Raw genomic sequence first — 15,172 nt, forward strand, 5'->3', positions numbered from 1 at the left:
TGTCAGGGTCTTTTCCAATGAGTTGGCAGTTTGTACAAGTGGCCAAATTATTGGAGCTTCAGCTTTACCATCAGTCTTTCCAGTGAATATTTAGGGTTGATTTCCTTTAGGATTGACTGGTTTAATCTCCTTGCAGTCCAAGGGACTCTCAAGCGACTTCTCTAGAACAATAATTCAAAAGTATCAATTCTTTGGCACTCAGCCTTCTTTATGGTCCAACTCTCACATTCATACACAACTGCTGGAAAAACCATTGCTTTGACTGTATTGACCCTTGTCAGCAAAGTGATGTCTCTGCTTTTTAATATGCTGTCTAGGTTGGTCATAGCTTTTCTTTCAAAAGAGCAAGCATCTTTTAATTTCATGGCTGCAGTCACCATGTGCAGTAATTTTTTTTTTTCATCTGCAGTGATTTTTGAGCCCCAGAAAATAAAATCTGTCACTGTTTCCACCTTCTCCCCACCTATTTGCCAGGAGGTAATGGGACCAGATGCCACATAAATCAACAGTAAACATATTCTGTTACCATAAGCAATATAATATGTAACATTTGACTGTATATTATCTTTAACCACTTTTAAAAACTTTAAAAAATTTTATAAAAAGCTTTTAATGATTTTAAAAACTTTTAGGCATTACATAAAGGTATCATGTTGATAAATTCTAGTTTGATATTTTGCCACATAGATTGCTTGACCTTACAACCCCCTCTTGGATGCCTGTAAGTTTGTACTTTCATCTTATATTTACACATTCCTGCCAACTTGGACATTTTCTTTTCAGGTTGCCTTAACAATCATGGGATAATAAGTTAACTGATCATTCTGTGTCTAGGTATAGAGGCCTTTGAGACTTGAGTTATTTTAGTGTTGCCTTCATTTCAAATATAATCTTTGGTCACCATGTGGGCAGCGTGATATGAAAGAGCAAAAGGCTATGAACTGGTTCAAAAGGACATGATCTTGTTCAGATTCCAGCTCTTCTGTTTAACGGTTGACCATCTTCAGACCAGTGATGTGACCTCACTTAGTAAATTTCCTCATCTGTGAAATGGGGCCAGTGCTTCCTGTGAGCTTGTTGTGAGGATCAGAGAGAATCAGCGTCAGGGTCCAGCACAGAGCTTGGTGCACAGATCTTACCCCCACCCCCACCCCCACCCCTGCCAGGAGCTGAGAGAAGCCATGTACACATGTACAGATGATGGAGCAGAATAAGATGGTCCTTCATGAGAGATGAGAGATGTAAACAGAGCCTCAGGAACTCAGCAGGTAGGGATGAGTCCAGGATGGTTCCATGGGAGAGGGTACTTGGGACGAGCCTGGGAAAATGGGCAGGATATTAACAGGCTGTGAGAGGAGGGGTAATTCCACATGGAAGAAAAGCTATGAAGGAAGCAGGACTCCTGCTGCTCGACTCTAGAGTCCAACCTTCCTCTGCCAGGGCCTCATGCCCGGCCCACATTTACCATTTCAGCAGTCTGCTCTGTGGTGCTTCTACTGTAAGTCTCCACCATCGCTGAAGGGCCCTTGATGTACTTCTGGACAGATGGCATCAAACCTGCTTTGCCATTTCCTAGTTTGCCTCTAGTGTGTGTGTCTGCTGTTCAGTGAGAATTGAGGAAACTTAACTTAAAGGAAAATAATGTGAATAAGAATACCTTTCTGTCAGCGGGGGGAATTGTAGTCTATACTCAAGTCAGACTTTTCCCTCTAACCTAATCAGAAAATAGTGGCTGGGAAATTAGCTGGACTTGGATTTTATTTCAAATCCTGTGAAATGTTTTTCCCATTTGGGACTGGTCCATAAATAATGGTCAGAGTCAACAACACGCTCGCAGTACTGCTACCAGACTTGGAGAGAGCTTGTTTCTTGTGCCCCAACTGTGCTGAGTGAATGAGTGGAGTTAGGTGCCTTTTCTAGAACATGGTTAAGATTGCTGTGCTATGACGTGTTACTATTTTGAGAAACAAAATGAAAAAACATAGAATCAAAGCATAAAAGCTAAGTGGAACAGTTTACAAGGACTTCAACAGTGAAACACACGGCAACAATTCTGTGTGTGTGTGTGTGTGCGCGTGCACGTGCTTGTGCGAGAACCTGTCTTAAAATGGCTCACTGTTGTTCATGAAAACCAAAGCAAGGGATGGTAATAACTTTTGAACTCAACAAAGGAAGAAGGTGAAATAATGATGATTTTCATGACAGACCAACTGCTACCTTTCATTGGATGTACCCCAGTTAAGCTTTGAGTGAGCAGGGAACCTGTGCATCTGTGTGCCTGTCAGGGAGGGTTATGATGGAGACACCTTCTTTCTTCTCTTTATGGTCACGTGCTTTGCATATTGTGATCCACACTATGAATGGGTTCCCACTGTTGGCTTGATGAGAAAATAGGCATCAATCACCAGTAGCAAGTTATAATCAATTCCAGTCCTTTTTCCATTTATGGAGGGTGTTCATACTTAGATTCTCACAGCATCCTTGAGTTTAGTAACTCTTGTTTCTGTAGCACATTCTGTAGAAGAGGAATGTGAGACTTAGGGAGATCAAAGGACTTTTTATCATGCCGACTCCAGTGTGCTACCCGCTTTCTCCCCAGATTTGCTAAAGTAGAGACAGAGAGTGAGGGCGTCATCTGCAGAAAGGTACTGCTGTGTATCTTACGTTGATGCCTGAGGGGTTTAGTAGATAATTCAAAGATTTTTAATTTAATAATTGTGTAACTTAAGCCTGATTGTTATCTTGTCATTTTGGGGATTTTTTTGTCATTTTTAAAAAAATTTCCCCAGGTGCTCTGGGGAAAATAGACTGATTTGTCTATTTACTTCTTAAATAGCGTTCAGATATAATTTATGGTAGATTCCCAGATCCTCAAGTCAAAACTTCATATCTTTCTTAACTTTGAGTTTTTCCTGCTTTTACAGACAAGCATCTACTTAGTTCAGCTGATCTGCTGGGTGTCCATTGAGCAAACTGTTTCTTTCCTTTTGTTTTTCCTGCCCAGCCTGCTCTTTCTGGTCCCATTTCTTGTACAGACCTTGTCTATCACACTATGACTTGCCTTAAGTATCACTGTGAAGACATTGGTCAGGTGTTATCCCTTCTCTGAAAGTAGGAAGCAGAGACCAAGATCAGCAAAAGTGGTAATTTAAGATACAATAAATCCTCTTCCTTCACCAGCCTGGGCCACCAGCTCTTACACCTGTGTCTCTGGCACAGACCTTCACACGTGCATGTCCAGCTGCACTGGTGGTACTCAGTGGCATCACCGAGAGGTCATCTCAGCTTGTCCACAAGAAAAGCCTCCTAAACCTGCATCCGCCATCTTCCCCAACTCAGTAAATGGAGACTCTGTCTTTCCCTTTCTTCCACCCAAACACCACAGTCCTCTTCTCTTACAGACAACACCCATCCTGTCAGCAGGTCTTGCAGACTCTGCCTCCCAGATGTCTCTGCAGTGTGACCCGGTCTCTCCATTCCCACTGTTCTCTAGCTTATTCCAGTAATGTCCTCACTTGTATCTACCCTCACCCTTCCCCACTTACTGTCTGTTTTCTGCAAAGCACAGGAGTTTGTTTCCTTGTAAACCTCAGACCATGTCAGTCCTCCCCTCACCCTCCTCCTCTTACTGGAGTGCCCCCAGGCTCCTGCTGCTCTGTCTCCGCCCTCACTCCCATCATTCTTACTCTGCTCTGCTCTCCTGACCTCCTTGCTTGTCCTGAACCCCTTGGGCATCTCCCTGTGGCCTCTGCACTCGCCCCTCCCTCTGTGTGGAGCAGCCTCTCCAGGTCTGCCTGAGCCCCTCCTGCTCCCCAGATCTGCTCACAGCTCCTCTGAGCAGAGCTCCCACACCCCAGTGTGGACTCATTTCCTCCTTCAGTCTACATTCCCCTGAGCTGGTTTGCTTTTCCTTCGTGTCCTCAGTTCTTGTGCTTGGGTTAATTTTCCATATCATCATCTCCCACCATGGAAAGAAATTTTAGGGGCTCTGTTTCCTCGTGGCTGAATTCATTGTGCCCAGAACAGTGCCTGGTGTATAGTCAGTCCTCAATAAATACCTGTTAAAGTGGTCAAATGCATAAATGCTTCAAAAAAATACAGAATGGGAAACACAAACATGTGTTCATGTTTGGGAACACATGTAAGAATTAAAGATTTTAAAATTTAAAAAAAATAAAATAAATTGAAAAAGAAAAAAAAAATACAGAATGAAAACAAAGGAAAAGCCCTGAGAGGTTTTTTAATTTTCCTGGTTACAGTTTAGTCACTATGAAATAAGCCCATTGCCGTTGATTAAATACTTGTATGAAGAAATGATGCTAAAATGTTAGGATGGCAGGAGGAGAGCGCATTTTAAGTCTTTTTCTTTTTTCCTTTTCTATCTCCATGCAGGATTTGCACAATTTGAAGGAAGATGTAATTGTGAGAGGAGATGGAGGAACCCCGCTGAGTGAAGGAGAGAAAGCCCGGGTCAGCCTTGCAAGGTAAGCGGGGTTTCAGTTGCCATCCTGCCCCTCCTCTTCCACGGCTCCTAGTGGACGTGAGCACGCAACCCTGCTTACTGGGTGGGCCTGTGTGAAGCAGGGTCTTGCCTCTTTCCCTGGGCTCCTGGAATGAACATGGAGTTGTTGGATGCCATCATGATTCAGAGATGGGACCCAGGGAGTGTGAAGTGTCCCCTCCTGACGTCTCTCTACATTTTCTAGAGCCGTGTATCAGGATGCAGACATCTACCTCCTGGACGATCCATTCAGCGCAGTGGATGCAGGAGTCAGCAGGCACTTGTTCGAACAGTGAGTTTGCTTCTATTTTCTATCATTTCTGCTTTCCAAGAACCCTGTTGAGATCAGGGAAGAGAGCTCAGGAAAGCCTTTGCGCTTTAGGAGTCTCAGCTCTCTCTGCCCTGGTGTTCCTTCCTCCCCTCCCTTCCCTCCACACAAGATCCATCGTAGAGAAGTTTTGCATCATGAAGATGTCAGGACAGGAAAATACGGCAGGTGCTTCAAGTGTGTGGAGGAGAGTGGGGTCGGTGCTTTAGGGAGTGAGGGATAGATGGTTGATTCCCCCATGACTTGCAGGTAATGGATCCAAACCCTAGGGATAAGAATGATGTAAAAATTTTAAATCCAAGAGGAGGCCTTGGGAACCTGATAACTGGATGCCAAACATTTTCCTCCATCATGTGTTAAAGACACATTAGAAGTGAAGTTTTCAGTACCAACATAGGGCTTCCGTGGAAAGACTGTTGGTTTATTAATCCATTGGTTTGGAAATACTTAATAAAGTCTAGAATTTACAAATGATTTATTTCACATCTGAGTATGATTCAGGTGTTTAACATTGCTTTATAGATTCTTACTAGAATTAATACTTCAGTTCAGTTCAGTCGCTTAGTCATGTCCAACTCTTTGCGACCCCATGAATCACAGAACGCCAGGCCTCCCTGTCCATCACCAACTCCCAGAGTTTACTCAGACTCACGTCCATCGAGTCGGTGATACCATCCAGCCATCTCATCTTCTGTCATCCCCTTCTCCTCCTGTCCCCAGTCCCTCCCAGCATCAGAGTCTTTTCCAATGAGTCAACTCTTCACATGAGGTGGCCAAAGTACTGGAGTTTTAGCTTTAGCATCATTCCTTCCAAAGAAATCCCAGGCCTGATCTCCTTCAGAATGGACTGGTTGGATCTCCTTGCAGTCCAAGGGACTCTCAAGTCTTCTCCAACACCACAGTTCAAAAGCATCAATTCTTCGGCACTCAGCTTTGTTCACAGTCCAACTCTCACATCCATACATGACCACTGGAAAAACCATAGACCCTCGTGTAGGGTTACCTTGAATTTGAAACTCAGTATCTTGGTTGAAGTCCTGACTCTCACTTTGTTCTGGAATTTGTTGTCAATGGCTCTTTCTTGGCCACAGAACTCCTGAAGGAGAACAGCTCTGATGCTTCTCTCTCCTAATACATGCTGACTGAGGCCTCCGGTGGAGTCTAGACTGACCTCTTTGAAAGCCTCATGAATTCGCTCTTTCTGAAGCAGCCTCCACATCTACCCCATAGTTAGTTCTCTTGATGTTGTTCACCTTGTTAAAGCCAATGAGTCTTCTAGCTGCACTTATTAACCCTACTGTGTGCACTGAGATCGATGCCCTTACAGATGTTACTGCACAAAACCTCTCAGTTTACAAGGAGGACAGTGAGCCAGGGGAGGGGAAGGACCACACTGGGCAGAATAAGGGAGACTAGGACATCCAGCCCTCATTCCTGCCTCTAAGGAACCTGTCTCTACGTGGAGCTTGTTAAGACAGATGCCTGGGGAAATGTCAGCTGAGTCATGGTTTAGAGAGTTTCCATACAGGGTAGGAAACACTAAGTGGAAGTGGCAGCTGGAGGCTTTCACTGAAGTTGGAAAGCTCCCTGTGCCCAGGGCTGGGCGGGCAGTGCCCTGGGGGCCTGCAGCCTGGGCAGGTGTGTGGAGGCTGAGAAGAGGACCCAGTTCTTTTGGGGAAAGAAGAGGAGAAGCTCAGATGTTGGGGGAGGAGGAAGCAGGGCTGTGAGGAGAAGAGCAGGCACATCCTCACCTGGAGGAGGCAGGGTGTTCGGCAGGGAGAAGCGGTTTGGGAATTCTCACTGCGAGGTCTTGTGTCAGTTTGCTGGGGCTGTGTCTGTCCAGGCTGCTGTCACAGGAACCAGAGCTGGGTGGCTTAGAAATAATGGAAGTTTATCTCTCTTGGTTCTGGAGGCTGAGAAAGTCCAAGGTCAGGGTGCCAAGAGATTCAGTGTCTGGTGAGGGTCTGATTCCTGCGTCCTCACGTGGTGGAAGGGTGTCATGTGGTTCCTTTTATCAGGACACCAATCCCATGTATCCTGACCTGGTCCTGCCAATGGCCCCAGCTCCTAATACCAACACAGTGGGAATAGCTTTTAGTGCATGAATTTTGAAGACAGAAACATTCCGTCGATAGCAAGTTATCACAGATGGGGGTGCTGAAGAACAGAAATGGATTCTCTCACGGGTCTCGAGGCTGAGAGTTCAGCGTGCGGGCAGCTTTGGTCTCTGCTGAGCGCGTCTCCTTGCCTGCTGGTGGCGGCCACCGCGTGGTGTTCTCACGCGGTCCCCTCTGTCCTCAAGCACCCCGTGTCTCTGTTAGTTTATTTTTTTTATTTTTATTTTTAATTTTTAATTTTTTAATTTTTATTTTTTTAAATCTTTAATTCTTACATGTGTTCCCAAACATCAACCCCCCTCCCACCTCCCTCCCCATAACATCTCAGTGGGTCATCCCCATGCACCAACCCCAAGCATGCTGTATCCTGTGTCAGACATGGACTGGCGATTCAATTCTTACATGATAGTATACATGATAGAATGCCATTCTCCAAAATCATCCCACCCTCTCCCTCTGCCTCTGAGTCCAACGGTCCGTTATACACAGCTGTGTCTTTTTTCCTGTCTTGCATACAGGGTCGTCATTGCCATCTTTCTAAATTCTGTATATATGTGTTAGTATACTGTATTGGTGTTTTTCTTTCTGGCTTACTTCACTCTGTATAATCGGTTCCAGTTTCATCCATCTCATCAGAACTGATTCAAATGAATTCTTTTTAATGGCTGAGTAATACTCCATTGTGTATATGTACCACTGCTTTCTTATCCATTCATCTGCTGATGGACATCTAGGTTGTTTCCATGTCCTGGCTATTATAAACAGTGCTGCGATGAACATTGGGGTACATGTGTCTCTTTCAATTCTGGTTTCCTCGGTGTGTATGCCCAGCAGTGGGATTGCTGGGTCATATGGCAGTTCTATTTGCAATTTTTTAAGGAATCTCCACACTGCTTTTATTGAAATATAGTTGATTTACAGTATTGTGTTAATTTCTTTATACAGCAAAGTGGCTCAGTTATACACACATATATGTTCTTTTTAATATTCTTTCATTATGGTTTATCTCAGGATATTGAATATAGTTTGCTGCACTATACTATAGGACCTTGTTGTCTGTTCATTATACACACAATAGTTCTCACCTGCTAACCCCAAGTTCCTAGTCCATCCCTTCCCCACACCCCCTTCATCCATGCAGCCCCAAGTCTGTTCACTATGTCTGTGAGTCTGTTTCTGTTTTGTAGATAGGTTCATTTTTGCCACATTTTACATTCCACGTATAAGTGATACATGATATCTGTCCTTCTCTTTCTGACTGACTTCACTTAGTATGACAAAGTCTAAGTCCATCCACATTTCTGCAAATGGTATTCTTTCTTTCTTTTTATTTTATGGCTGAGTGGTGTCTATATGTATCATATCTTCTTTACCCATTCATTTGTCTATGGACATTTAGGTTATTTCCATGTTAGGTTATTGTGAATACTTTTGCTATGAACATAGGGGTGCATGTGTCTTTTTGATTTATAGTTTCCTTCAGATATATGCTCAGGAGTGGGATTACTGGATTATGAATTAATTCTGTTTTTAGTTTTCTAAGGAACCTCCATAGTGTTTTCCATAGTGCCTGAGATAGCTGATAATCCCACCAGCAGTGTAAGAGGGTTCCTTTTACTCCATTCCCCCTCGTCCACTGTTATTTTAATGATGGCCATTCTGACTGGCATGAGGTGATAGCTCATTGCAGTTTTGATTTGCATTTCTCTAATAATTCAAAATGGTGAGCTTCTTTTCATGTACCTATTGGCCATCTGTATGTGTCCTTCGGCGAAATGTCTATTTAGTTCTCCTGCCCATTTTTTATTTTTATTTTTTTAATTTTATTTTTACTTTATTTTAATTTACAATACTGTATTGGTTTTGCCATACATTGACATGAATCCACCATGGGTGTATATGAGCTCCCAATCCTGAACCCCCCTCCCACCTCCCAACCCATATCATCTCTCTGGATCATCCCCGTGCACCAGCCCCAAGCATCCTGTATCCTGTATCGAACATAGACTGGCGATTCGTTTCTTACCTGATAGTATACATGTTTCAATGCCATTCTCCCAAATCATCCCACCCTCTCCCTCTCCCTCAGAGTCCAAAAGTCCATTCTATACATCTGTGTCTCTTTTGCTGTCTTGCATACAGGGTCATCATTACCATCTTTCTAAATTCCATATATATGTGTCAGTATACTGTATTGGTGTTTTTCTTTCTGGCTTACTTCACTCTGTATAATCGACTCCAGTTTCATCCATCTCATTAGAACTGATTCAAATATATTCTTTTTAATGGCTGAGTAATACTTCATTGTGTATATGTACCACTGCTTTCTTATCCATTCATCTGCTGATGGACATCTAGGTTGTTTCCATGTCCTGGCTATTATAAACAGTGCTGCGATGAACATTGGGGTACATGTGTCTCTTTCAATTCTGGTTTCCTTGGTGTGTATGCCCAGCAGTGGGATTGCTGGGTCATATGGCAGTTCTATTTGCAATTTTTTAAGGAATCTCCACACTGTTTTCCATAGTGGTTGCACTAGTTTGCATTCCCACCAACAGTGTAGGAGGGTTCCCTTTTCTCTACACCCTCTCCAGCATTTATTGCTTGTAGACTTTTGGATTGCAGCCATTCTGACTGGTGTGAAATGGTACCTCATTGTGGTCTTGATTTGCATTTCTCTGATAATGAGTGATGTTGAGCATCTTTTCATGTGTTTGTTAGCCATCCGTATGTCTTCTTTGGAGAAATGTCTATTTAGTTCTTTGGCCCATTTTTTGATTGGGTTGTTTATTTTTCTGGAGTTGAGCTGCATAAGTTGCTTGTATATTTTTGAGATTAGTTGTTTGTCAGTTGCTTCATTGATTGGATTTTGTTGTTGTTGTTGAGTTGTATGAGCTGTTCGTATATTTTGGAAATTAAGCTCTTGTTGGTCACATCATTTATAGTATCTTCTCCTGTTCTGTAGGTTGTCTCTTCATTGTGTTTATGATTTCCTTTACTGTGAAAAGTTTGTAAGCTTGATTACATCCCATTTGCTTACTTTTTTTAATTAAAAAATAATTATTTGTTTATGGCTGTGTGGGCTGTTTGTTGGTGGGGCTTTCTCTCTAGTTGTGATGAACAGGGGCTTCTCTCTAGTTGCCGTGTGTGGGCTTCTCATTTCAGTGGCTCCTCTTGAGCAGAGCACCGGCTGTAGGGTGTGTGAGGCTCCTGGGCCCCAGAGCACAGGCCCGGTAGTTGTGGTGCGTGGACTTCGTTGCTCCGTGGCATGTGGGTCCCTCCTGGTGCAGGGATCGAAACCATGTCTCCTGCATTGGCACACGGGTTCTTTACCAGTGCGCCACCACTAAAGCTCTTTTTGTGTATTTTTGCTTATATTTCTATTGCCTTAGGAGACTGATCTAAGAAAACATTGGTATAACTTATGTCAGAGAAAGTTTGCCTCTAATCTCTTCTAGAGTTTTATGGTGTCACATCTTGTGGTTAAGTCTTTAATCCATTTTGAGTTTATTTTTGTGCATGGTGGGAGGGTGTGTTCTAACTTCACTGATTTGCATGCCTGTGTCCATTCCTTGTGTCTTAGTCTCCTCTTCATCTAAGCACACCAGTCAGATTAGATTAGGTCTAGTATAATTAAGGATAATGATTGCCTTTTAAAAGTCTCTGTCACTGAGTTCTACAATACTGATGGTTAAAGTATCAAGTGAATCTGAGGGGACATGACTGATTTACAGCAGGTCCAGAATAGCAAAGTAAAGAGACTTCAGCAGAGTCCAGTGTATGAGAGGGAGATGTGTGAGGAACTCTGAACTCTGGATATGAGGAGCTGGGATTCCACATCCACTAAGCAGGGGTCGTTAGTCTTTGGTGGGACCTGCCCGTATGTAAAATGTGCTCAGTGTTGGGGTGATGAAAGAGTCGTGGAGATGGATGATGGTGATGGCTGCACAACTCTGTAAATGTACTTAATGCCACTGAGCTATATGCTTAAAATTGTTAAAATGGTAAATTTCACGTTAGGTATATTGTAACACACATACAAACCTGCACAGTAGCACTGAATCTTTGAGAACATGAGAGAACAGGGCAGATGACACATGGCATGGCCTCCAGCTCTCTGATCTGACCCTCCATTCCCAGCCTCTCCTATTCATGGCTTGATGAATTTTCCCTTAGAGAAGTGCCTGTGTTTTGTCATGAGTTCAATGACAGGAGCTAGTGCTGTGACAGTGATTCTCCACCCCCACCCTCTTGGCATCATGAGTATCTCAGCCTCTTTGTTCCCAGCGCCCCACCCTGAGCTCACAAATGTCTTGTGTGCATCTGCACAAGTTCCCCATCATGGCAGGAACAGATTCTACTGGCCGTTGCATCCGTGTCACAGGGGAAGGCAGTTGGTGTCAAATACAGTGTGCTGATCACAGAAGTTCTCCTGAGCTCTTTTTCAAACACAGGAGATATTTATAAAATCCTCTCAAATATTTTGGGTGCTCCACTTTGGATATATATTTGATAGAAGCAGGCTTAAAACTGTTGTTTGCTAATCAGAACCACATTCTCTAGGGTGACTTAAAGCAAAAGCAGAGAGCATGAAAGAAAATTAAGAAATCACTCAGCAGCAGTTGGAGAGTGTTCTCAAGCTAGAGAACTGGACGGAACAATATGTTGTGAGAGACGGTGGTCACATGGAAGCTTAGTCATGTGAAGGGTTTTGTATTAAAAGTGAATAAATCACACTTTTACTTATGATTAGCAGATTCCTTCAGTCATGAAGGAAGGTCATTAAGGTTTGTCAGTTTTACAGTTTATGCTGTAAATACTAATTGGGTTCTGTCACCCACAGAAGGTGAGGGGCCTTGGGTGAACTGATGCTGTCTCACCTGTGTCCAGCTGTGGATCCGGTCCTGGTTCAGCCCCACATCCCACACCCCCGCCTCCTGCATTATCAAGTCTTCGGGTCTGTCCTGATCAGACTCCCACACTGCTGTCTACACAGCTCACCCTCCTGCTCCAGCCCTTCTCAGATCCCTCTTCACATTCAGGAAGCAGCTCCAGGTCCTCAGAGAACAGGCGTCTTCTGCCCTCATCAGCATTTCTAGCTCATCCCCATATTCACTCAGTATCCAGCTGTGCTGGCTCTGTGGGGTCCTTTCTCACCCCTGTCTGTCTATACACACTGGTCCCTCTGTCCCAGAGCCAGGGAGCAGTGTGCCAGGACCCAGAAGGAAGGTGGGCCCTGCCGTTCCCTCCCACTCCTCCAGGTGGTGCCCATGTGCTCTATCTTCCCACAGCCCTCAGTGGGTGAACTTGGCCATTTATGAGCCCCCCCACCAGCCCCCAAGCTGTAAATGCAGGAAGGCACCTCAGCCCAGTGTGTTCAGTCCCAAGACTCCTGCCCCTGCTGTGTCTTCTTCCAGGATGTTTCCTCAGAGAGTCTCAGAGCTCCCTTGTCTCCCTATCTAAGACAGCAGCCCCCCTTGCTTTCTCTTTAGAGCACACATCATGGCACAATAGTGCATTTTCTATAATCGTTCAGTGTGTCCCCCTGTGCATGGTGCAGAGTATTTTCTTCTATCTTGACTTCAGTGTATCCTCAGCACTTAGGATAGTGCCTGGCTCCTCAACAAACCTCTATTGACTGAATGAATGGAGGTGGGGCCTCTGTCTGTTTCATCTGTGTCCCCTCCACCACAGGATGTGTCCTCTCTTAAAGTGAAAAGTGAAAGTTGCTCAGTCGCGTCCGACACTTTGTGACCCCATCAGTTCAGTTCAGTTCAGTTCAGTCGCTCAATCGTGTCTGACTCTTTGTGACCCCATGAATCGCAGCACACCAGGCCTCCCTGTCCATAACCAACTCCCGGAGTTCACTCAGACTCACGTCCGTCGAGTCCGTGATGGCATCCAGCCATCTCATCCTCGGTCGTCCCCTTTTCCTCCTGACCCCAATCCCTCCCAGCATCAGGGTCTTTTCCAATGAGTCAACTCTTCACATGAGGTGGCCAGAGTACTGGAGTTTCAGCTTTAGCATCATTCCTTCCAAAGAAATCCCAGGGTTGATCTCCTTCAGAATGGACTGGTTGGATCTCCTTGCAGTCCAAGGGACTCTCAAGAGTCTTCTCCAACACCAATTGATGCTTCAAAAGCATCAATTCTTTGGTGCTCAGCTTTCTTCACAGTCCAACTCTCACATCCATACATGACTACTAGAAAAACCATAGCCTTGACTAGATGGACCTTAGTTGGCAAAGTAATGTCTCTGCTTTTGAATATGCTATCTAGGTTGGTCATAACTTTTCTTCCAAGGAGTAAGCGTCTTTTAATTTCATGGCTGCAGTCACCATCTGCAGTGATTTTGGAGTCCCCAAAAATAAAGTCTGACACTGTTTCCACTGTTTCTCCATCTATTTCCCATGAAGTGATGGGACTGGATGCCATGTTCTTCGTTTTCTGAATGTTGAGCTTTAAGCCAACTTTTTCACTCTCCTCTTTTACTTTCATCAAGAGGCTTTTTGTGACCCCGTGGACTGTAGGAATTCTTCAGGCTGGAATACTGGAGTGAGCAGCCTTTCCCTTCTTCAAGGGATCTTCCCAATCCAGGGATCCAACCAAGGTCTCCCTCATTGCAGGCAGATTTTCTACCAACTGAGCTATCAGGGGCCAGCCCTTATATATGATATATGTGGGATTATAGGATTAACACAGTCTTTATATATGAATAACAGCTAAACAACTGCTTGCTGACTCAGTAATTTCTGTCATGACTTGGAAATTTTTAATCTAAAAACTTGGAAAATAGTGTATCTTCCTAATGATTTGGATAAAAGTACTTTTTAGGAAAAAAATATAAAGCCATCAATTGATCACTTTGTTATTAATTATGTTACCTCATCTGTGATGGACTGTTGAGAAAACATTTTAAAACTTTTGTGTTGGTCCATCTTGGACATAGTAGCCCATTAGATTTGATCAACAAATCCAATCTTTTAACAATTAACAAATCTTCTGAGACTACTGGCAGGTAATTATAAATTAAGGAGAAAAAAAATTCTATTTAAATGCTTTAGTATAATACTTTTATTTGAAAAAAGTGTTAGTCAAGAAACTTAGTATGAATGCTGAACTAACACATGTTAAAGGGTCAGAATGAATCCTTTTGGATTTAATGAAGCGATGGTTTGTGTGTCTGAGTCCTGGGGTCCTGATTCTGATCACAGACCCAGTGTCCGGAGTGTCCCCTTTTAGGACTCTTCTGTCCTGAGTCCAAAGCACAGGGCCACTTATGGTTAGGGAGGAGCGGAGAAGGAGGCTGACATTTACTGAGTGTGTTGGTGGTTTGATTTCTCAGAACATGTGGATGACGTTGTCATTGATGTTCTGAGATGAAGAAACTGAGGTTTAGTCTCTTGTCCGATGTCATCAGGCTCCTGAGAGGGACTGAGCTGAAGTCTGCTGCCTCCAGACCCTCCATCTGACTTACTCACAGGCTGAGCTCTGGCCCAGGTTCCTGAGATTTTCTCTGCAAAGGGCTGGGGCACTCAGACCTGCCTGTGATCACGTGGGCCCGGACCTGGGCACTTGCTTCCCTAGAGGGGTTGTAGACCCTTTGGGATTAGACTGGGCTGAGTTCCTACGGGTCTGCATTTAAAATATAGGAGCAAGTGTTTTTTTTTTTTTTTTTTCTTCTGTGAAAAAGATTTAAGGTTGAATAGTGAGGGAGGTCTTGACTATAGAGCACTGGCACGTACTCTGAGCCACTGGGTGATTTCCACTGTGATTCAGGCCATTTGGATTCCGTTCTTTTATTTTCATGTTTGGAAAGTGTTCAGTCCTAATGGAAGAAGACTTGCTTCCTGGATGGAATATTCCTCTGGAATATCACAGAGACTAATGGAGGCCATGCTGGCATTCATTTTTTATCTAACATTCTTTGGGAACAAGTGTCTAGCAAATGCACTGTGGCGAAGATTACCTAGAATCTATTAGGTTTTTTTCCTTGTTGTTAATATTTACATCATTAATTATAATCACCCAGAAAGCTAAGAATGTAAACATTTTATATGACATAGATCCCTCTCCTCCCATTCCTACATGGCATTAAAATAGTATTTTAGTTCAGTAGAATTTCAGAATCTCAGTATTACTCAATTGTTTTTTTAATGAAACATGTATATAATTGTTAAGCTGAGTTTTATTAAAAAAAAACCCTAGCTGTGTGTACCTCCTTCA

At 43.7% G+C, this 15,172-nt stretch overlaps 1 protein-coding gene across 1 annotated transcript in view; it reads left to right on the forward strand.

Moving 5' to 3' along the window:
- Window positions 1-15,172, forward strand: part of LOC138089046 (ATP-binding cassette sub-family C member 4-like) — a 197,552-nt gene that overhangs the window by 61,640 nt on the left and 120,740 nt on the right. The window contains exons 14-15 of the mRNA XM_068984369.1: window positions 4,393-4,484; window positions 4,707-4,793. Of these exons, the coding sequence (XP_068840470.1) occupies window positions 4,393-4,484; window positions 4,707-4,793 (179 nt within the window). The remainder of the gene's footprint in view (window positions 1-4,392; window positions 4,485-4,706; window positions 4,794-15,172) is intronic.

The sequence above is a fragment of the Capricornis sumatraensis genome, chromosome 12 (assembly GCF_032405125.1).
Source record: "Capricornis sumatraensis isolate serow.1 chromosome 12, serow.2, whole genome shotgun sequence".
In the NCBI taxonomy this organism is placed as follows: domain Eukaryota; kingdom Metazoa; phylum Chordata; class Mammalia; order Artiodactyla; family Bovidae; genus Capricornis; species Capricornis sumatraensis.